Source organism: Anopheles coluzzii, chromosome X, assembly GCF_943734685.1.
Source record: "Anopheles coluzzii chromosome X, AcolN3, whole genome shotgun sequence".
Taxonomy (NCBI): Eukaryota; Metazoa; Arthropoda; class Insecta; order Diptera; family Culicidae; genus Anopheles; species Anopheles coluzzii.
Window position 1 is genome coordinate 11,810,453 of NC_064669.1, and position 24,276 is coordinate 11,834,728.

Consider the following 24,276-nt stretch of genomic DNA (forward strand, 5'->3'; position numbering starts at 1 on the left):
GCGTCTTTGAGTTCAAGACAATTTAATTTCGCTGTTACAATTTCGCTGAGGTTGCAATCAGTCCATAATATTTAAATAATCAATCAAAGACAAACCATGGACCGTAATTGGAAATGTGTTGGAAAACAGAATATTTATCTACATACTCAATGAGAGAAAAAAGGATGAGTCCTTAACAAGGAATTGGATTAGTTCCAGTAACAAAATAGAAACGTGGTAATGTTCATGGGCTGTAAAATGGCTCATTCAAAACATACAGGAATTTGTTACGATTATTTTTTACCACATGTAATAGAGCTGGTTGGAGCCATATAAACCGTTAACATAAACAGCTCCGAGCGGTACCTACGACTCCGCACGACTCCAAATAAACCCCGACGACTCTGGCTGCCAACTAGCGGTTGCAATCGGCTACAAATGTGTCTGGCGGTTCCGACAGCCTCAACAACTCCTGACGGCTCTCAAGGAACCGAGTATATGATGAGCGGAACCGTGGGTTCGACTCAGTTGGAGTAACAATGCGCGGAAGCGAGAACCCATAACTATTTCCGATGTAACGTATTCTGTTTCAAAATGAATACAGGAGATATCGATAAGCCATAATTATAATCAATATTATCGTTAGCTTATGTTTAAATTTCTTGTTATCTACAAATGTTCAATTTCGTAATTTATATTTTACGTTTCTTTCCCGTACAGCTAATATCATTACAAAATATATAGGATGTCCTAATCAAAATCGATGCTCAACGGTTCATTGATCGACTGTACATCTATAGAACCTTTTTTCCACATGACTGAATTAACTCTCCTCACATGCTTGGCCTTTGCCTTTGCCAAGAGTAGTCAGGATTCATTGAATTTTTCGATCGATAGACTATTAATAAATATAGACGTATCGACAAAATACCACACCAGAAATAAGAGCTAACTTTTATGTAAGTAACATCAAAGCCCCTGCTTTGCAAGTAAAATTTACTTTTTTGTTATTATTAGTTGTTGGTTATTATAAAATTATCATGAACAATTATACTCTAATATGTAGCAAGTCTAGCAATTAAAATGATGTATATGTTTGTAAATCTTGTATATGTGTGTGTATATATATATGTGTGTATCAAATATTCTGTTTATATATTTTTTACTTTATGTACTTCCAATGTTTTACTTATTACATCCAGAAAGCGTGTTGCTGCGTTGGACTCTATCTCATACCAAATTTGACACTACCCGTTGTTCTGTTCGATGGCCGTGTTTATTTGTTTATTGTTTATTAATTGAATGTGCTGTGGTCGTTTTCATGTGACATTATTATCTTCCATCGAGTCAATCTCGTGGGCAAGCTATGGTGTCAGCTTTAGGTGGGGGGGGCTGATCAAAAGAGTCGTGCTCAGCTGACAATGTGGTGAGAGAAGGTGATCTGCTCGTAACTGCACGGGGGGATGAGGAATTTACAAAAGCGTATCCTCGCGCCTTCATCGGTTTTGCTCTTGTGGTTTCGATTTTTATTCTTGTTGGCGTTATTTACGAATTGATTGTAAAGGGGTTTTTTTTCAAACATGATATAAGTATTATCCAATCCCAGCAATATTAAAATAAATGTTCCTCCAAACAAACACCAATCGAAAAACTGTGCGAAAATTGTTCCAGTTAAATGTGGTAGAGAAGTTTTATATTATCAAAGTACCGTTTGCAATGTTAGCTTCACAGTGAGCTCTATTAGTTACTTATCCGTGAGCTAGACTACATGTTTCATATTGTGAATCGCCAATTATAAAAAAAATCTTTATATTTTACAAAGCTTTGGCTTTTATAGTTATCTTATTTTGTATGCGACTTGTAATGCACAGCGCAACCGCGATTGAAAACACCATTTTGACAACGATTGTGACAATTGCAGTTGCACTCAATTTGGGCCCAATGAGTTTGCATTTTTTTGGAATTGGAAAGTTTTGGGTAAAAAACTATTTTATAAAAACTATTCAAATGCTTTTGTCTGCCACTTTCTTTTTTTGTCATTCTCCTACTACTGGTATATAAAAATGTGTCATCTTTTTTACCCCATGGTTGCCAAATATCACTTTCCTTTGCGTATGTAATTGATGGATGATCCTTTAGTAATTCCAGAAAGATGTATTTAGAAATATGGTTTGTTTTGTTTCTGCTGAACATTTAACTGTATCATAATGATGTTTATTTGATAATGTTGTCAAATCTATTTTACGATATTTCTATACAATTCTCAGCAGGTTACCAACAAGATTAACTAAAGTGGCGGTGAATGATGAGTAATGCAAGCGAAGTTCCTTGGGAGTTTCTGCAACTGACAGCATTGACGAATATATCCTTCTATAATGTATCTCATGGTTCGGTGGAATTCAGCATAAACTGTGGTTCAGTTGTACCGAATTTTTCCAATTACATAGTTTCGCTTCCAAATGACAAAGCTGGCCTGCTGACCTTCTTATTACTATTCTCGTTCACTACTGTGTTTGGTAACTCACTAGTTATATTAGCTGTTATTCGTGAGCGGTATCTTCATACGGCTACCAATTACTTTGTTACCAGCCTGGCAGTGGCGGACTGTTTAGTAGGATTAGTAGTGATGCCCTTTTCTGCATTGTACGAGGTACTACAAAATACTTGGTTCTTTGGCACGGACTGGTGTGACATATGGCGATCTCTTGACGTTCTGTTTAGCACTGCATCAATTCTGAACCTGTGCGTCATTTCGCTCGACAGATACTGGGCAATCACGGATTCATTTTCCTATCCAATGAAAATGACGCGCCAAAAAGCGGTAGTACTGATAGCGGCAGTTTGGATCTGTTCTAGCGCGATCAGTTTCCCGGCGATTTTATGGTGGAGAGCAGTTCGCGAGACAGATATGCTACCGTTTAAATGTACATTCACTGAGCACCTTGGTTACCTTGTATTTTCATCCATCATATCGTTTTACCTACCATTAATAGTAATGGTATTTACATACTGCCGAATATATCGAGCGGCCGCCGTTCAAACACGCTCACTAAAACTTGGCACTAAACAAGTCTTAATGGCATCTGGCGAACTTCAGCTCACGTTACGAATACATCGTGGTGGAACCACTCGTGAGCGCCTAAACCATCCGCGGTTGGCTGCTTCCGATCACTACCAGCAGTTTCAACATCTGGATCAAATGCAACCTAATACACAGCCGTCGTTGTCAACTCAGCATCAATTCCCGCTCAAAAAACTTCATCAGCTGCAGACAACTAACTCTACCCCAGACGATCCCGATGAAGAACCGTTATCAGCCCTAGAGAACAACGGTATCGGAGGACGACATCGCGTTCATATGGGAAAACATTTTTCACTGTCCCGGAAGCTTACAAAATTTGCCAAAGAAAAGAAAGCTGCCAAAACTCTAGGAATTGTAATGGGAGTTTTCATCGTCTGTTGGATGCCATTTTTTGTCGTAAATTTGTTATCTGGCTTTTGTATGGACTGCATTGCTCACGAAGAAATAGTATCAGCTGTAGTAACCTGGTTAGGCTGGATCAACTCAGGCATGAATCCAGTTATTTATGCCTGTTGGAGTCGGGATTTTCGAAGGTAAGTATGCTATAATAGTTTAAAATATATTTACACCTAGTTAAAATTGCTGTCCAAGACCTTAATTGAGGCCAGTTATCCAACAAAACAATGCCAACGATTAACAAATACCAATAATGATTAATTGTTTTAACACGTATTTATATTGTTGGACTTCAATTTTTATTATCTTTTCAGGGCATTTCTGCGTATTTTGTGTGTTTGCTGCCCACGAAAATTAAGACTCAAGTACCAGCCGACAAGGCGTTCGATAGCATCACAGGTAAATAAAAAATACATATTTCATAGATCACTCAAGTTTGAAAAAGACATGATCAAGTTGGGTTGAACTGAAACTATCAATAACTGGCGATTTCTTTATAAAACAACATGTGGAAGAACATTGGTTCTAGTTGCAGCCGTTTCATAGCCGCAACTAGCTTATCTACCATAAGAAAATATGTGCTGTCTTTTAGGGGACAAAACGTATTTGTTAGATGCGGTTTTGCACAAAAGCGGAAATATCTCTCGAGTGCAAAACGATATTGTGAGAGCCTGGTGCTCAACAAACAACAAAGTCTTTGTCCGTATGGCGTATTTCCGGTTTGAGCCAGACAAGAGTTAGGTAACGAAAAAGTGTCAAATTCTTATATACCTCTCACACGCTACAGTTCTTCTTGGAATGTTTCATTTCAGTTGTGCCTTTTTAGACATATAGATATATGCCGCGAATAAACGCAATAAATATGGCAATTTTGGCAAGTGTTATTAATTACTTGTGTTTTTTTATAAAACGTTAGGAATTAATTCAAATTCCTCTAACGAGTTTTGAAAGAACAAGTCCTCTAGGGAACAAATCGAAGATAAGCATGTCTAGTTCCGATTTTCTTATCGATCAAACCGATTAAAAAAAAAACTAAATGATGGTGACAGTATTTTTCTTCGTTTAATAAGCCTATCACTGATACTAAAAGTATACATTCGCAATTTTTTTATAGTGTCAATTAGTCACAACTGTGAAGAAACAAAATGCTCGGGGCGACTATGGGCTTCGAACGACGAGATCCGTTCGCCGCGGTTGTCAGAAGGCGCTCACTTGGCGCTCAGTTTTAAAATAACGTACCGTTGAGAGACCGTAAGAAGCGCGTGAAAGAATGAGTTCTACCTGCCGGGGTCGAACGTTCCCGTTTGTATGGGGAGAAATCCGCGAGGTTTTGCGCTGCGGATTTGGAACGAATGTTGTTTTCTATGTAACGTTTTGCTTTAAATTTTGCTTAAATAATTGAAGTGAATTGAACTTAGAGGTATGTAAAATTTGGAATTTTTTTGTTATCGATTTCCAATAAAAAAAGTTTTCATCAGATTTGAAAATTTATATTTATATTTATCGAGAGAGAGAGATATTTGAATATTCATGTAAAGGTCAAAATAAATGTTTTTCATATATATTTGTTACACTGCTGAAAACTTTATAGAAAAATATCGCAAAACATTTTCACCATGTAAATAACGTTTATAACTCTTTTAAATAAAATCAATCAGTATTTTTATACAATTTGATAAAGTAGATCCAATCCTGTCGTCCCTCCTAAATTTGAAATAAGTTAAATTCATATTTCAAGAAAGTGAGTTAAGCTGCCTTATAATTTATAACAAATCATCCAATAATGATGTAACGAATGAAATCCAATACCAACGGCAAAAAAATCAAAATTCAAAACTTAACCATCCTTGAATGGTAGAACGTGTTTAAATGCTTGACAGTTGTATCTCATGATTCTCATTCTCTCATGAGCGTCGAACGGATTTCGTCGTTCGAAGCCGGTACTCGCCCCGGCTGTTTCGCCTCCGCGTGTATCTCATAATTGCTGCCTGCAGTCACTCACCTGTAAATTGCATAAACTTGAGCTCTTCACAATCAAGAACTAGACTAAACACCTGCCAATGAAATACGGTGTATGAAAGCTGATGCACTTGTGACACATATTCTACACAGAATGATATTTCCCAAACAAAATGAGTAAAATTTGGTGTACATTCTTTCTCCATACTGGTGGGCTGAGCAGATGAGGGACAAGAAAACTCAATTGATGGTTGCTCATGTAGCTGTGTATCGTATCACTCATAGTGAGAGTTAAAAAATGCAAATTCGCATCGATTAGCAGCTACCCATCCGCTGATGTAGGTGTATTGAACGTTTTGTGTCAGGAAAGAGTCACAAGTGCATCATTCCGCATTGAGTACAAGGCTCTCTCGAGCCCCCACTAACTATAAGCGATATTGTGAGAGCCTGGTGCTCAACAACCAGCACAGTCTTTGTCCGTACGGCGAGTTTCCGGTCTGAGCCTCTTGTCGGCTATGTAACGGAAGAGTGTCAAATTCTTATTTAACTATCACACACTTCAGTTCTTCTTGGAATGTTTCTTTCCAGTTGCAATATCATTGAAATATATGTGGATATATGTATCGCGAATATACTATACGTTAGAAATAAGGGTACGTTTGGCTGCTATTAACAATAATTTTATATCTTCACAACACATTTAAACGCTTTCACTTTGTATGAACACAAATGATCATGGTGCTTATTTTTATTTGAATGTTTGACAAACTTACTATAGAATGACTCCAATCCGCGAGGCATCCGATCTGCAAAGTCGTGACAACGAATAAATCTATTCTTCTTCTTGATGTGTACTTTTTACGTGAACTACCTTTTGAATTGAAACGATAATCTCCTAACACTTTAAAACTTGACTGGAAACACAGCACCGGCGCGCGGGACTTAGATCGACATACGCGCAATTACTCACCGCGAACCATCTAACTGGACAGGCGGTTTTGTCTGGGAGCGTTTCTACATACACCGAGAATGCAGCTGAGAAAATAACTGACAGCATGCTTTGACAGCGACTGACAGCATTTTCGGTGAGAGAATTCTCCTCGGCATGCGAGCGTTTCTACATACACCGAGACTGCAGGTGAGAGATGGCTGTGAGAGAATTGACAATCGGTTTCTCACGCCAGTGTGTGTAGAAGCTCCGGAAAGCGCCGAGATGAGACTTTTAAAATGATGTTGAAAAAATCCATTTGAATCGCTATAATGAAGTCAAAAAAGTTTCTTTTGCTAATAATATAATATTTCTACGATTATTAGACGGCAAAAATGCAAACTATAATTGATCGTTTGCCATAAACTGCCAATTGAATTTTTCTCAGCTCCATCGTTCTTTGCATGCCGAGGAGAATTCTCTCACCGAAAATGATGTCAGGCGCTGTCAAAGCATGCTGTCAGTTATTTTCTCAGCTGCATTCTCGGTGTATGTAGAAACGCTCTGCAAAGAACGATGGAGCTGAGAAAAAATTTAATTGGCAGTTTATAGCGAACGATCAATTATAGTTTGCATTTTTGCCATCGTAATAATCGTAGAATTATTATTAAAAAGTAAAATAAACTTTTTTGAATTCATTTTAGCGATTAAAATGGATTTTTTCAACATCATATTAAAAGTCTCATCTCGGCGCTTTTCAGAGCTTCTACACACACCGGCGTGAGAAACCGATTGTCAATTCTCTCACAGCCATTTCTCAGCTGCATTCTCGGTGTATGTAGAAACGCTCTGGAACGGGAAGTGACTCTGTGCGCTGAGCGATGCGCGTGTGTAACCGTTCAGTTAGACATACAGCGACAACGTCGCGCGCGACGAAAAATAGCTCTAAATTTCACTTTGTGTAGATCAAAGTAGCTCATTTGACTCAGTCAACCAACTTGTTTTATATTTGAAAACACACAAAAATAGGTTGAAATGTGTTCAAATCTAATTTTTTGTGTTTGGCATTAATCTGGCTTGTAAAAAAACTAGATACAGTAGAACGTCGATTATCCGGGGACGGATGAACCGGCGGGCGGCTTAACCGTGCGTATAAATACGGCAGCTGTGTACGGCGAAAGTTTGCAGCGATAATCAATTGGGAAACCAGTTTCTTGTGTAGCTCTGTAGTGTCTAGGGGTATTTTCGAAATTCATTTTTGTTCATGAACAGTTGTTAAACCTACAGTTATTGATTAAAATAATATTCTCCTAACGATAAATCGATTGATTCTAGGTGAATTAATAATAAAACTAGTGAATTTCATATGTTTTATATGCGTTTGACATTTCTTGGACCATTATCCGTGCAAATCGATTAACCGGCAACCGTCCGGTCCCGAGCTGCCCGGATAATCGACGCTCTACTGTAATTCGATTATTTCGGATGAAGCAAAATTGTCGCGCGCGACGAGTAGCTCTGTTTGCAAAATTGAGCTACTTTTTTTCGCGCGAGACTTCGTCTATTTGGACGGTAAGCAAGACAGCGTGTTTAGCAAGCTATCACGAGTAGTTAATAGTTCCCAGTTAACAACAATCCTAAAAGACCACTATTCTGCCAGAATGAAAAGAATGTCGATTTTGTTTTTTGGGTGGTTTTCGATAGCTTAAAGAAAATACTCGGGAAAAGAGCTATGCGACACTCGAGTTACGCGGATTTTTAATGTCGACGGTTCATGTCAAATCAGTACAATTCTCGTGATTTCCAGAAATATCACTAATTTTCGTGTAATTTTGCAAATAGGGTGTGGTTATAGCCACTTAATTAATCGTAAAAGTGCCTTGCTATCATGGGAATATCGCAATATTCTGTAATGATATCTTTCGACATAGAATTATATTTTCCAGGCGTCTAAAGTTATTGTGCCTAAAGTTATTAGAATAATGTAACATTATCAATCCATGTTTTTTTCCAGAGATTGGCTTCGAGACGATGCTACTCCACCTGCTCACTTCATGGGATACAACAAGTGCGGCAAAACTCATGCGAACAGACGCATATTTAGTTTTCACCAATACGATAGGATGACCGCACGAGCCTTCTATCAGTTTCTTATGTTTCTCAGTTCAATTTCTATGCTGTGTTCTTATGAGTGACTTAAAATCTCTATTTGCCGTTGATTGCTGGAAAGAACTGAACACTCAGACTGGAAGCCCTTCGATTTTTTCAACAATACGTACAAATCTAATGTAAAGAAAAATAATGCCCAAGAAAGAGATTCCTAGTCCATTGCAACAAAGTACTTTTATCGCCATTGTGTCAGTGCTATCAGTAGGTTGTGTAGTTGTAAGTTTTGTTTTTGTCAAAATAGAGCACGAATATATAATAAAGCCAGTAACCAAACAATACTTTAGAAGTAGAACAATCATTGCGAACAACTGTATTCTATCCGCATGAACAGCCGCAGTATGGAGGTAGAATAATCGTATTCTAATAATTATTGCAGTAAACAAAAATCTCATCGCACACACAAAAATATTTATGAATAGTGAATAGTTGAAATGATAGCAAAAAACTCAAGTTTGATACATACTTATTTGATTCAATTCATTCAACTCATCAACGGAAAGTTGATGAAATTCAGCGCCGGGGGAACGTATTAATTTAACACTTTTACCACCATTTCATATGGATCTCTTTGTTAACTCTTTACAACATATACCAAGCGACTTTCAGTACTACGAATAGCGAGGCACACAAGAAAGAAAGAGTATTGTCCATTTGGCAGGGTCTCTCAGGAATCCCTTGAGCAAGACCATATGCAGGCGTGATTTCTGTAGGTCTGAATAAATCCGAAACTTTCACATACCCGAAGCAACCTTTCATTAGTATAATGAGATACCAAGCGCATCAAATCACTGAAATGACAGGGGGTCCAAACGACTCAAAATGTCGTTATAAAAGTAATCCTAAATAACTCCGTTTAGCAGAAGATAAACGGCTGGAGCATTTCAAAAATATTAAAAAATAGTTGGTGGCGCTATCTGTCTATCCCCCAGTTTACACATGCCAATCGCCAATAGCGAAACCATCGAACTCCTGTCAAAATTATATTGAGTTGAGGGTACTATGGGTTCGATGGATGGGTTTTCAATCACATGCGGGTATCCAGTAGCTCAGTTTCGAGGGCTAATGTAAACACACGGTTGGGATTCCTTTTAGTCATTTTAGCGAGAGCTTGAGTCGTTTAGACCCCGTAGTTGTTTAGTGCAATTGTGACGCTTGAGCTGTTATTGGAGCCTGATTTTCGTCTTGAAAAAGTAAAAACTAAAACATTGATTAAACTTGTCAAAATAAAACAACAATAACGTATACATATAAGCCCATCACGGGCCGCATTATACGCTCTCAAAGGCAGCATACGGCGCTTCAATTACGCTGATTCAAGCCCGAAAACGATTTTGACAGTTTCTCAAGTGTCACAAATCCACTAAATGACCACTAAACGGGTTCTAAACGGCCAGCATGGCAGTTGCAATCGCGTTTGCAATCACGCTCGATGTGTAACCGTTCTAAAGACATATTCCGACAACGTCTCGCGCGACAAAAAAGTAGCTCAGTTTCGCAAACAGAGCTACATGCTTCGCGCGATGTTTCTGCTTCATCCGAAACACTTGAACTATCCAGTTTGTTAACGTGCTAGTTTAATGCAAAACTCAGAAAAAAACACATACATATTGACTTATTTGTGTATGCTTACAAATAAAAAATAAGTAGGTTGACTGGGTGAAATGAGCTACTTTGATCTACGCGGTATGAAATTTATCAACGCAACTCATCGAAAACCAGCGCGAGACGTTGTCGCTCTATGTCTATTTGAACGGTAACGGCTTTTTTAGATTGGAGATCGCTGTTCCAGCCATTTAACCCCCATATGTGATGCTTGAGCTTTCTGCTGAGTTTGTCCAGTGATGCCCCAAAACTCAGCATACGGCATTGTTTGAGCAGGGTTGTATTGCATGGTGTTGAAATCACTATCATTCATGATATGAAATAATATCCCAAGCGCCACAGATTAAGCTTAAACGACTGGAAAATTGAATATCCATAGAAAAAAAATGAAAGCTCCACAGCTTCATTGGTTTGATCAATAGATGTCGTATTAAAACTGATTATTATATTGCTATCTTTTTCTTGCAATGTGTTTCGACAAGTTTCATCTTATCATGACCTATAAAGCCTCCTAACTTTCTGAGCAAAAATCTATATGAATGGTCGTGTGGTCAGATACGTGGGTATCAACACCAACGACCATTACCGTAGCAACCCAAGCGCCACAGATTAAGCTTAAACGACTGGAAAATTGAATATCCATAGAAAAAAAATGAAAGCTCCACAGCTTCATTGGTTTGATCAATAGATGGCGTATTACAACTCATCATTATATTGCTATCCTTTTCTTGCAATGTGTTTCGACAAGTTTCATCTTATCATGACCTATATAGCCTTCTAACTTTCTGAGCAAAAATCTATATGAATGGTCGTGTGGTCAGATACGTGGGTATCAACACCAACGACCATTACTCAAATCTCACTTGCTTCAGTACTGGTGGTTTCCGTTGCAGTTTAGTATTTAAACAATCGTATCGCCGTTCTAGTTCTAGCGATGCATAACTTCAATGCGAAACCATACAACAGTACAGAGGAAATGAGAAAGCTCTCCTCCAAGCGATGAAGCTCAACTGGTTGGGGTATCCCACCAACAGAGAGCGCCACCAGCTTTTTTGCTATTTTTAGAATGCATGAGTCGTTTGGCGTCTGCTAAACGAAGTCTTTCTATATTCCGTTTAGGTAGAGAACTTCAGTCGTTTAGAAGCCGTTTGGTGGTCGTTTAGTGGATTTGTGGCACTTGGGAATAGACGATGCGCAATCTCAGATTGCGCATATATTTATCTGTCAAACGGGTCGGTTTGATATATTTATCTGTCAAAAAAATGTATATATCTCGGACATATAATCTTGAAAATTTATGCGCAATCTTGGCGCAATCTGAAAATGTATGGAAATGACGTTTATAGCTCAGGGTTGGCTACGCAAAATGACTTATGTTTTGATAAAACGAATATATGCGCAATCTGAGATTGCGCATCGTGTATTAATACGGTTACTCAAATCTCACTTGCTTCAGTGCTGGTGGTTTCCGTTGGAGTTTACCCAAGTGCCACAAATCCACTAAACGACCACTAAACGGCTTCTAAACGACTCAAGTTCTCTACCTAAACGGAATATAGAAAGACTTCGTTTAGCAGACGGCAAACGACTCATGCATTCTAAAAATAGCAAAAAAGCTGGTGGCACTATCTGTTGGTGGGATACCCCAACCAGTTGAGCTTCATCGCTTGAAGGAGAGCTTTCTCATTTCCTCTGTACTGTTGTATGGTTTCGTATTGAAGTTATGCATCGCTAGAACTAGAACGGCGATACGATTGTTTAAATGCTAAACTCCAACGGAAACCACCAGCACTGAAGCAAGTGAGATTTGAGTAATAGTCGCTGGTGTTGATACCCACGTATCTGACCACACGACCATTCATATAGATTTTTGCTCAGAAAGTTAGAAGGTTATATAGGTCATGATAAGATGAAACTTGTCGAAACACATTGTAAGAAAAGGATGGCAATATAATGATGAGTTGTAATACGCCATCTATTGATCAAGCCAATGAAGCTGTGGAGCTTTCATTTTTTTCTATGGATATTCAATTTTCCAGTCGTTTAAGCTTAATCTGTGGCGCTTGGGTAGTATTTAAACAATCGTATCGCCGTTCTAGTTCTAGCGATGCATAACTTCAATGCGAAACCATACAACAGTACAGAGGAAATGAGAAAGCTCTTCTCCAAGCGATGAAGCTCAACTGGTTGGGGTATCCCACCAACAGAGAGCGCCACCAGCTTTTTTGCTATTTTTAGAATGCATAAGTCGTTTGCCGTCTGCTAAACGAAGTCTTTCTATATTCCGTTTAGGTAGAGAACTTGAGTCGTTTAGAAGCCGTTTAGTAGTCGTTTAGTGGATTTGTGGCACTTGGGATAACTACACCTCATTATACATTCCACCTTGACCGGAGCCCCCGGAAGAAATATGTCAAGTCGATAAATGTCTTTTTGCTCTGAACAACTTAACCTTGTCATTTATAACACCTTGGGTTCGTGTAAAAAATATTTCTTATTTTCTTATTTTAAACTCAAAAAGTTTACGCTTGATTTGTATGGAAGAGCGTAAACTTCCGGTCAAAAGATTTCAGGGTTGTATGGCTGAAATCCAGTTTACGCCAAAGTTAACGCATCGTGTGACGTCCGTATTAGAAACACCGTTGACATTTGACTCGAACAGGCTTGTCAAACTCTTAGCTCAATGAAAAGACCGTTTTTGCAGAGCTTCTCCATGAAACATGAACACAGTGTGGCCATTTTTTGGCGGTTTTCGGTAGAAGCGTCAAAATTTTATCGAAAGTTTTCGGTAGGCGTTTCAATTTGTATTACTAGCACCAGCCAATTTCATCGCATCTCATGAAACACACACACGGGCCTTAGTTGTCAGTGTTGAACTTTTAGTTCTGGTCTCTAGTGATTTTCATATTTCATATGGAGTTTACTGCATTAAAACATTTGGGAAATGTTTTTATTACTTTTTGGTTAGTATTATGAGAAAACCTATGATTTTCGGTTTAACAAATGAAAAATCTGCAGTTTCAGGGTTATCATCTGTCAATCGGCAGGCATATGAAAAAAATAATAGGAATACAGCAATCGTCCGCAGTACGTGATACTCCCCTACCAGCATTAAACGGCTTTGAAGGCATTCAGAAGGCATTTAAGGCCTTAGTCGCCTTAGAAGGCGAATAAAGATTTCAACCGAAACTTTCACGGCTGTAACGGGTTCTCTTCGAAATCTTTCAACTTTTTGATTCAAGGCGAACAGATAGCTTGCCGCCATCTTAGCTTGTTTATATACTGAATTTGCACCTGTACTAATGTAGCTGCCAAATAGAGCAGTGACAACGCTTTTGGTTTCGAACCGAGAAAGCGTGTGTTCAAATCCTGATTTTTATGATCTTTTTTCTGCGTTTATTTCTTTTTAAATTAATTTTTTCTTACTATAATTACTTTAAACAAAATTTATGTGAAGCGAAATTAAAATAATACCTTTTTAAAAAACATAATAATTACACTATGTTCACCGTTCATTATCAGGATGGGAGAAATATGTATCTCATTTTTCCTTTTATTAGAGTTATCGAAATGAGTTTGATATATTAACACCTTTCAATGAGTTGGTCTTTAACAACCGAATAATGTAGACCATCTTTAATAAAGTGAAATAGCTCAGAGCTTAACGCAAGAGAACATAACACGTAAATCGTGCTATCGAATCTCACGTTCATATCTGGGAACACTACAACAGTGCAGTGCTGAAGACGCTTGTAAGGTTTTCTTTTGACAGTTGCAATTTCAAATTTCAAATTAAAAGCGAAATTTTTCATTGACATATTTCAAAGGCATTTAATTACTGCTAAATGCACTGCTGATCGCCTTCAATTCGCCGGTGAATACAAGGCGATTAGAAGGCATTTAACGGAAATTTGCGGGTAGGGTCGATATATGCGAATTCGCAGTACGCGATTCCTCTAAATTTGACAGCTTCATGTGATTTTTGCAAATATTTTAATTCTTTGAAATATGTTATGCTCTTTTTGAATTTCCTTAATCTTCTTAAAGCATATTGCATTAAATTTGTGCAAAAGATACCTGTTTTACAACAAAAAACTTATATGCTAAACTCTGTTATGATATTTTTCAACCCTGGAACCAGTAGTGTAAACTCGGTCCCGTACGATAGCGTATATCGGATAATGACTGTGCAGATAAATTGGTATTTCTGGTCACTCTGCATGAACATGGCAGCGCTGACATATTTTCCCGGAATTCAATTAGCGCGTGGCCATGGAGGTGACAAAATGTTGAAATTTTTTTCAACTTTGTCATACGGACGTCACACGAGGCGTAAACTCAAAAAGTTTATACGGACGTCACACGAAGCGTAAACTTTGGCGTAAACTGAATTTCAGCCATACAACCCTGAAATCTTTTGACAGGAAGTTTACGCTCTCCCATACAAATCAAGCGTAAACTTTTTGAGTTTACGCTTCGTGTGACGTCCGTATTACGCTTGATTTGTATGGGAGAGCGTAAACTTCCTGTCAAAAGATTTCAGGGTTGTATGGCTGAAATCCAGTTTACGCCAAAGTTTACGCATCGTGTGACGTCCGTATCAAAATTGCTTGTCAACTGCAAAAAAGAGCTTTTCTCGTGGCCGCACCAAAAATATACACAAGAACGATAAAAAGCTCCAACATCTGAATATCATCGATATTTTGTTAAAGAAGCACGAAATAGGTACATAAATAAATTAGAATCATGCATTTTAGCATTATGATCATAGCAATGGGTCACAACTAGTGTTGGGTAAAGTAGCACAATTCAGTGTGCTGTGCGCACACGCACTTTGCCCTAAGTGTGCTGTGCGCACTGTGCGCACAGTGCGCACTGTGCGCACAGTGCGCACTGTGCGCACAGTGCGCACTTCCGCACAGTGCTAGCACAGTGCTAGCACTTTCGCACAGTGCGCTCTCTGAGCACAGTGCGGTTGTGCTAGCACAGTGCTAGCACTTTCGCACAGTGCGCTCTCTGAGCACAGTGAGGAAGTGCTAGCACAGTGCTAGCACTTTTCGCACAATGCGCACACTTCGCACAGTGCGCACTATTCGCACAGTGTGCTCTCTCAGCACAGTGCGTTCTCTTAGCACGGTGCGTTCTCTCAGTAAGTTTGCATGCAGTGTGTGTTGCATGGCAGTGTGTTCAGAGAGCGTACTGTGTGAAGAGAGCGCACTGTGCGAAAAGTGTGCTCATAGAGCGCACTGTGCAAAGTGTGCGCATTGTGCGAAAAGTGCTAGCACTGTGCTAGCACTTTCGCACTGTGCTAGCACTGTGCTAGCACTTCCGCACTGTGCTAGCACTGTGCTAGCACTTCCGCACTGTGCTAGCACGATGCGCACTTCAAGCACTGTGCTGTGCTGTGCGCACAGTATGATGTGCTGTGCGCACAGTGCGCACAGTAGCACTTTACCCAACACTAGTCACAACTGCACCAAATAGCAGTTTGTTTGCGCTTTTTTGCGAACGTCAAATCTTGTCAACTTTGTCAACTTTATTTCCTGGCTGCTCCAGGTTACAAAATTTTGACAAAAGCTCAAAAAAGTGACAAAAACGTGAGCTGTTTTGAAATTTTTTTCAGCATTTTGTCACTCTCATGGCCTTTCGCCTAATGGCGTTTTGCAATTTTCTGCACCGCCCGTTTTGACATGCCTGGTGGGATCTGAGAAAGGTCCGCGCGCTCCTGTCAAAGGGCGGGCCCAGGAGAGGCCGAGAGCGTTGTGTCAGATACAGCAAACAGCAGCAGCACAAGCTTGGGCCAATTCGCGCTCTCGGGCGCTGCTGTTCCTTTCATTGCACGGGTGTACACCGTTTGTGAAATATACCAGTGGCGGTGAGGTGCGGTGCGTTGCTGTACTTGCGACGCCATCGCACATACTTCGCGAAGCGTTTCTTTTTTTGCTATTTCTTTTACATGCTCCCTGGAGGGGAAGCATTAGCCGTGTAGCAAAAAGCAGCGGCCAGAGGAAAGAGGAAGTCCGTGCAAAGCAAGTCCGCGAACCAGCCAGCCCCAACATTGTCCCACACACACGCACAGACTCAGATGTGGTATCCGCCGGCGTCACCTCATGTGCTGTGCGTCGGCAGTGGTTGGACGGGGTTGGAGCGGAACAGTGAGCCAGCGAGTGCCGGACCGGAAGCGTAGGACTGTGAGGGCAGGCAGTGCCGCGCAGTGAAGCATTGCAAACATACGACGCGGTGCGGTGTGTGCGCGCGTGTGTCTGTTTGCTAGCGTGTGTGTGCGTTTGTGTGCGCGTTTGGAGAGGACCGAAAGTGAGGTGCAACCCGCAAGGCGACACCACCAATCAATTCAACCAGTCACCGACAGTCACCGACTCAACTCAACCATGCCCCTGCTCAGGCGGCAAGTGCTCCAGAAAACGTCGACCGGGGAGCGGCTCCGCGATGGCGACGAGGTGCTCTACTGCCAACCGACCGGGGAGATATTCAGCAACTACGAGTAAGTATGCGCCGTAACGCTGGGCAGGATATGTGTGTGTGCACACACCAACACAAACACACACACACAAAACGCACCAGTACAACAAGGAAAAGCTCTTCTATCTGCAACGCGCTTCTCTTTCCCGTGGTTTGGCCGTGTTTTTTGTTGCAGGGACTACTTCCACCGCATCATGCTCATCTCGTCCATGGTGTGGACCTGTGCGATGACCGGGCGGCCCAATCTCACCTACCTGGAGGCGCTCGACTCGGAGAAGGACGCCCGGAAGCTGCTGAAAACGTTTCCCGCCGCGGTCAAGGGCCCGTTCCTGCTCGTCGCCTCCCACACCCAGCGCACGTCGATCAACGAAATGCACGAGGACGTGTACGGGTTCGTGAAGGACCATCTGTTCAAGGGCGAGTCGGTGGACGCGATGGACCCGGTGCGGAAGGCGTTTCGGCGTGCCACCATCACGAACGTGCTGGTCGATAGGTAAGCTGTCTAGGTGACTGGCAAGAGGCGCAAGGTTCGATTCCCAATTCCGGACGTTGACCTGCGTAGGTCGTTTTGTAAATTAAAAACAAACAAAAAAGTTTTTTTAAATCTGTTTCGCGAAATGTCTTCACTTGCGTCCGTGCTTTTTTTGAAACGGAAATGGCGCAAATTGACTAAACCCAACCTTTGCACCGCCCCCCCCCTCTCTTTTTTTTTTTAGCACCCTAACGCCCAACGCACTGACGTACCAGGTGCGGGCGGAGGACGACATGACGTCGAAGGTGTGGACCGTACTGCCCGGCAACGTAAAGCGCGACCGCAGCGCGCTGACGCGCGAAAAGTGCAAACTCTTTCTCAAGCAACACGTGGAGGCCGGCCCGGGCGGCCAGCTGCGCATCAAGGCGGACTCGCTGGCCCGGTTCGTGACCGGCGAGGGCTGGACCGACGGGCTGGTCTTCCACGGCCAGACGCCCAGCTTCCAGCAGTCCAAGCGGCTGAAGCAGAACGCGGAGCGCGGTGAAGCGGGTGGCGGTGGTGCTGCTGCATCGACGGTCAGCACCAAACAGCCGGCCAAACAGAAGAAGCAGACAAAACAGCTGGCGGCCGACGGGGCGGACGGGACCGGCAAGCCGAAAAAAGCGAAAACTCAACCGCCCGCCGACAAGGGCAAGGAGCGCAAGGGCAAGGAGCTGCCAAAGGCGGCGGCGGGATCGACCGCGGGTGGCGGCGGCGGCAAGCAGCAAAGCATCGCCAAGTACGTGGAGAAGCTGCCGGGCGAGACGCAGGCCCTCGAGGCGAAGGCGAAAAAGCAGGAGGAAGAGGCGGCCCAGCTGCGGCTGCGGGTGGAGCAGGAAGCGCTGGCGAAGAGGCGGGCAGAGGAGGAGAAGGCGCTGCTGGCGCAGCAGGTGGTGCTCGCGCTCAAGCGCTACAACGCGGTGCTGGAGGACCAGGAGCTGCCGGACCAGCGGCCGCTGCCGCCGGTGCGCCCTGTTCGGCCCCTGATCGCGGCCCGCCACTTCAGCAGCTTCGTCTTCATACTGGAGTATCTGAACTCGTTCGCGGACCTGCTCGCGATCCGCAGCAAGTTCCCGGGCGGGCTGACGATCCATCTGCTCGAGCGGGCGCTGATACTGCGCGAGGTGAACGGGCCGCTCAGCGACATCTTCCAGGTGCTGCTGAGCGCGATCTTCACCCAGCAGCTGGAGGAGGAGAATGAGGAGAGCGTGCGGTACGAGCGGATCGAGGGGCTGGCCCAGAAGCGGCAAACCGTGCCGGAGCAGGTGCGGGCCCGCGACGCGGCCCTCTGGTGCGAGAAGCACTACTCGACCAAGCTGAGCGAGATGCCGATCGATTCGATGACGGTGTCGGAGCTGCTCCGGCTGCACTTTCTCGCGTCGGGCGCGCTGGTGGAGGAGCGAGCCGCCCGCCACCGCTACCAGAACCGGGGCGGGTACGGCAGCGGGGACGATCCGGGGCTGCGGCTGGTGCGCGACTATCCGCACATCCTGCGCGCGCTCAACTGGTACTCCGTTTACCAGCTGCCGGTCGGTGACATCATCCAGATCCTGTGCTGCCTAATCCACCAGCTGCTGACGTACAGCGGGGTGCGCGATCTGGTGGAGGAGCGGGTAGAGAAGGCGCGCACCGCCCGGACCAGCTACCAAGCGAACCGGTGGGCCCAGCGGCGGCTCACTGTGAAGGCGGGCTCGCTCAAAAACGCGGCCCGCGACGACATGAAGCGCGAGCTGGCCGGCTTCGAGGGCGAACTGGCGGCCCGGGAGGAGTACCGGCGTAAGCTGACCGACCGACTCGACGAGCAGTGTGCCCGGATCGAGGCGGACGCGCAGCGCCAGCTGAAGGTGCTGCAGGCCGAGTCGGAGCGGCTGAAGGAGGACTTCTTCGACTACCAGATCTATCTCGGCACGGACCGGTGCTACCGCAACTACTGGCTGTTCGAGTCGCTGCCCGGCCTGTTCGTCGAGCACGATCGGACGTACGCGGGCCGGTGCCTGGACCGCCCGACGCCCCACATTCCCGGGCTGGCCGCGTGCGCGCCCGACCAGCGCAAGAAGTACATTACGCGCGCGATCATGCGGTGTGCCGGGACGGACGGTGTGGTCGCCCTGCTCGACGCGAAAGCGATCGCGGACGCAAACGCAGTGTCGTCCTCCTCTACTCGCCCGGCACCTGTAGAAGAAGTGTACGAGCAGCTGCTGACACTCGGCAGCGCCAAGCTGGAGAGCGCCGAGCAGCAGCAGCAGCAGGGCAAGTCGCGCGCCAACTCGGCCGAGCCCGCTGCCGACGGCGTGAACGGCGGTGCGGCCACGAATCTCCCAGCACCGGTGCGCCCGGCGTCCAACCAGGAGCTGCTGATGTGCACCGCCCAACCGGACGACTGTCCCGTGCACACGGAGCAGCATCCCGGGACGGTCGGCTGGGGCTACTACGCCACCGCCGACGAGCTGGACGCGCTGATCCGCAGCCTAAACGCGCGGGGCGCCCGGGAGAAGCAGCTGCGCGAGACGCTCGAGTGCGAGCGGGACCTGATCGTGACGCACATCGCGAAGTGCCCGCTCGACAAGCTGTCGGTGGGCGAGGCGGATCGGGCGGGCGCCCTCGCGGACATTGCCTCCCGCAACCAGAAGCGGTACGATGCGCCCAACTTCAGCCACGAGCCGGGCACGGAGCCGAACGAGATACTGGAGGCGGTCTTTCTCGAGAACCTGCTCGAGCTGGAGGCGAAGATAACGGTCGGCTATCTGGGCGTGATGCGGGTGCGCGACCGGGACAAGTGGCGCGAGGCGCTCGAGGCGCACGGGTACGATGCGCAGACGGACAGGCCGCTCGTGTGGGGCCCGAAGCGGCTCGCGCCCAAGGCGGAGGAGGGCGACAACGCCAGGGAGCAGCAGGACGGCGAACAGAAGCAGGTGAAGCAGGAGAATGGTGAGCCGAACGGCGACCGGGTGGACAGCGAGCAGGACCAGAAACCGGTGGTGGCGAAACTACCCGGCGGCGGCGATCTCGATTCGGAGCGGGACAGTCTCGAGCGGCTGATGTCGGAAGCGTCCCACCCGGGCCAGGGGCTGCCCGACACGACAGTCTCCCTACTAGACGAGACGCTAGAGGGCGAAGAGGTGTCGTACCCGCTGCACGAGTCGGAAACGCTGCGCCAGAGGGTGCAGTCGCTCGGCCGGGCCCTGCTGCAGGTGGCGCAGTGCATCGATCCGAAGTTCCTGCGCCACCCGTTCGGCCCGAAGAAGGACCACAAGGACCGGGCGGTGATGCAGCAGAAGCAGCACGAGGGGCTGAAGAATCTGGTCCGGTGGGAGGTGTCGCTGATGCAGTCGACCTGCTACGCACAGCTCTTCCTGCACTACAACGTGCTGTACGATGCGATCCACTGGTCGCGGTCGGCCGAGCGCATCTGCTGCATGATCTGCCGGCGGAAGGGTGACCCGGGGCTGACGCTGCTGTGCGACGAGTGTAACCGGGCCTGCCACACCTACTGCCTGAAGCCGAAGCTGAAGGAGGTGCCGGCCGGCGACTGGTACTGCAAACGGTGCCGGCCCGAAAACTTCAAGGAGAAGCCGAGCGCGAACAGGAAGAAGAAGAAGAAGATGTTCAGGTGGAAGGACGACGAGGAGGAGGACGAGGAGGAGGAGGAGGAGGAGCAGGAGGAGGATGAGGAGGAACAAAACGGAAGAGGGCACAGAAGGGACGAGATGGAGGAGGATGCGGAGGAGGAGGAGGTGGAGGAGCAGGCCGAAGAGGAGGATGGAGACGGTGTGGAGCAGCGGAATGAGGCGGACGAGTCGGCAGGCTCGCAGGGAAGTGGCCCCGAGGGCGGGGCGGAGGAGAACGACGACGACGGAAGTGATGCGGATTATCGGGCGAAGCGCTCGAAGCTGATGGTGAAGGTAGCGAAGGTGGCGAAGCGCAGTAAACCGAAAGCGAAAGCGAAACCAACGATCGTGGTGACGTCGACGGGGCGCACCAGCCGCAGTACTGCCGCGACGAACGGCGCCTACCGGTACGGGGACGACGGCGAGGACGACGAGGAGAAGGATGGCGACGACGACGACGGGGAGGAGGAGGAGGACGAGGATGAGACGATAGCGGACGAGGACGACGAATCGTACGATGAGCGGGAGGAGCGTCGGAAACGCCCCCGGGCCGCAGCCTCGCTCTCGAACGGTGGCGCCGATCGGAAGCGCAACAATGCCCAGCGGCGGTCCGCCAGCAAGAAGCACAAGCGGGCGGGGGATGCGCAGGACGTGTCGCCGCCCGCGAGCAAGCGGGCCCGGCGGGCGACCAACGGTCGGGCCAAAGTGTCCGGGCCGGGCACGATCGATAGCGACGAGGAGCCGCTCGGTGGCGGCGGGTCGCGCAAAGCGCCGACCCGCACGAGCGCCCGCTCGACCAAGGGCCAACGACGCAGCTCGCCGTACAACGACTACGACGACGAGGAGCTGGACGACGAGGAGGACGGCGACGAGGAAGGCACGGTGGCCCGGTTGCGCATCGGGGCGGCGGCCCGGCGGTCGCGCCGCACCGGCGACGACCTGCCGCTCAACTCGGTCGCGCTCTACACGCTGATCGACGACATTCTGAAGCACCCGAACTCGTGGCCGTTCAACCGGCCGGTCTCGGCGAAGGAGGTGCCGGACTACTACGCCGTCATCAAGAGCCCGATGGACTTTGCGCGCATCAAGTCGAAGCTGAACATGGGCGACTACAAGATCAACGAGCAGATGCTGAGCGACGTGCAGCTGGTGTTTCGCAACTGTGATCTCTACAACACCGACGAGACGGACGTCTACCGGTAAGGTCTTGTTTGTTGTTGTACGCTTCATTACAACCTGTATACGTTTTGCTTTCCTCTCGTCCTGTTGCAGCATCGGCCGTGACCTGGAGCGGTACGTGGTGAAACGGTGCAAGGAGCTGAATCTACCCTTCCAGCCCAGTGATATGCAGAAGCCGGGTGTCCAGCAGAACGGCCCACCGTCCAAAACCGTCAATGGCGTCGGCGACGGCGACGACGGCACACATCGCAAGTAGTAGCGTGCCGTGTGGCACGAGAGCATCCAGTGGCCTCAGCAACCGCACGGACGGTAAGATAACTTGTAACTACTAGGCTGTGTTGGGTAAATCTGATTCAGATTCGTGAATTTGAATGAATCTTTGAATTGATACAATTAATCTGTATCTCGGTGGCAAAGATTCATGAATCTTAAATAATTATGAATCTCTAAAGATTCATGAATTTCGAAAGACTCCATGAATCCTTGGAGATGCATGAATCTTTGAAGAATCATTTATCTTTAGAGATTCATAGATCCTTGGAAATTCATCAATCTTTCGAAATTAATAAATCCTTGGAGATTCTTCAATTTTTCGAGATGCATCAATCATTCGAGATTCATCACTTTTCGATATTAATGAATCCTTCGAGATTCATGAATCCTTGGATTGAGAATACTCAATCTTGCGAGATTCGTGAATCCTTGGAGATTCTTCAATCGTTCGAGATTCATGAATCATTGGAGATTCTTCAATTTTTTGAGATTCACGAATCCTTGAGTTGAGGTTACTCAATCTTGCGAGATTCATGAATCCTTGGATTGAGAATACTCATCTTGCGAGATTCATGAATCCTTAGAGATTCATTATTCTTTCGAGAATCCTTGGAGATTCATCAATCTTTCGTGATTCATGAATCCTTGGACATTCTTCATACTTTCGAAATTCATGAATCCTGGGATTGAGATTACTCAATATTTCGAGATCCTTAGAGAATCCTTAGAAAATTCATCAATCTATCGAGAATCATCGATCTTTCGAGGTTCATGAATCTTTGGAGATTTATCAATCTTTCGAGATTCATGAATACTTGAAGATACATCAATCGTTCGAATGAATCATTGAAGAGTCATCAATCTTTCAAAAGTCATTCATATGAATGAATCTCAACGAAAGATGCATGAAACGCAACACTAACTAGGTTCATTATGTCCTTCCTCATGGGTTTTGTCTGTGTGTGTGCAGTAGATTAAAATGTATTTTCTGGCTTGTTTTTTAGGAAGCGTCTACGGATGGCTTTGACTTTCCATCTTCTGCTAGGTACATCGTGTACAGAGTTCATCGGCTAACCATCATTTTAGCTTTGTTCCAGCAGCACCAGCACCACCACAGCTAATGCAAAAAAGAGAAGGGACACAATGTGTATTGCAGTAGGTTTAAAGCTAGCTTAAAATCAACAATCCTAGGATAAGGGAACCTATTTACTTATTTAGACCGTAAGGACCAATTCCAAGCAGCAGCGGGGTCTCCACCTGAACTCTCACATTTTTAAGGCCAAGGTTAAGAGGAGGAGAAAGAGCGGGGGTATGTCGAACAAAGTCGTGTGCAGCACGAACAAAAAAAGTCAACCAAATCGCCCCTCCCCCCCCTACATAAACACACCTTGTGTGCTTTTCTCTCGTGGATTCTGATTGTGTAACGAAAACCAGTGGCGCGCGTGGGTTGGGTGTATTATGAATCTTGTTAAAACTCTTGTTTTTTTTGTATTTTCTAATGCGTATGTTCCTAAAGGTATACTACTGAGCTTGGTTTTGTGCTGTGCCCAGGCCAGGCAGCTTCACAGGCGGTAGGAGGGGGACAGGCGCACATTTAGCTTCATTTTCTTTCGTCTTTCATTTACACATTGCATTCAACAAATTTGTGTTTACTCCATTACATGCACCAAACCAGAATCGATTAGTTGATTAAGGCCCATTAAAGGGATTCACACTTTGCACACTAACGGATAAGGAAGGTGTTTAGGACACACACACACACACAGATACACTTTATAAGCGATAAGGTAGCGATGATCATCGTAGCAATTGTACAGACATTTTGCTTTTAAGAAAACATACAAAACAGAACCTTATTTCTTGTGAGGCAATTCTATGGAGAAAAAAACACCGGGAAAGGGGGAGTAGATTTTTGCTCTCCTATCAATGAGTTTTTTTTTTTCTTTCTTTTGGATCGTATCACGATGCGCAGGAAGCAGAAGCGAGGACGCAAGCAACTTTGAAGAAAGTGTAATAGGTATAGAGGAAAATGAAAGATTGCTTTTAGATGCTTAAGTTTTACACAATAAATAATAGGAATAAGATGAGCTCCAGCAAACCGGGCTACCATGTG

At 45.4% G+C, this 24,276-nt stretch overlaps 2 protein-coding genes across 2 annotated transcripts; both read left to right on the forward strand.

Annotated features, from left to right (window-relative positions):
• The first annotated feature begins 1,366 nt into the window (after nucleotides 1–1,366).
• On the forward strand, nucleotides 1,367–10,024 carry LOC120959276 (dopamine receptor 2-like). Its single transcript, XM_040382559.2, has 3 exons — nucleotides 1,367–3,594; nucleotides 3,772–3,856; nucleotides 8,359–10,024. Exons 1-3 carry the CDS (start codon nucleotides 2,282–2,284, stop codon nucleotides 8,446–8,448), a joined length of 1,488 nt encoding a protein of 495 aa, XP_040238493.1. The 5' UTR covers nucleotides 1,367–2,281; the 3' UTR covers nucleotides 8,449–10,024.
• Nucleotides 10,025–15,790: 5,766 nt separating this feature from the next.
• Nucleotides 15,791–24,266, forward strand: LOC120949699 (bromodomain adjacent to zinc finger domain protein 1A). Its single transcript, XM_040367146.2, has 5 exons — nucleotides 15,791–16,614; nucleotides 16,768–17,085; nucleotides 17,309–21,910; nucleotides 21,984–22,199; nucleotides 23,168–24,266. The coding sequence occupies exons 1-4, from the start codon at nucleotides 16,502–16,504 to the stop codon at nucleotides 22,144–22,146; spliced, it is 5,196 nt and encodes a 1,731-aa protein (XP_040223080.2). The 5' UTR covers nucleotides 15,791–16,501; the 3' UTR covers nucleotides 22,147–22,199; nucleotides 23,168–24,266.
• The last annotated feature ends 10 nt before the right edge of the window (nucleotides 24,267–24,276 follow it).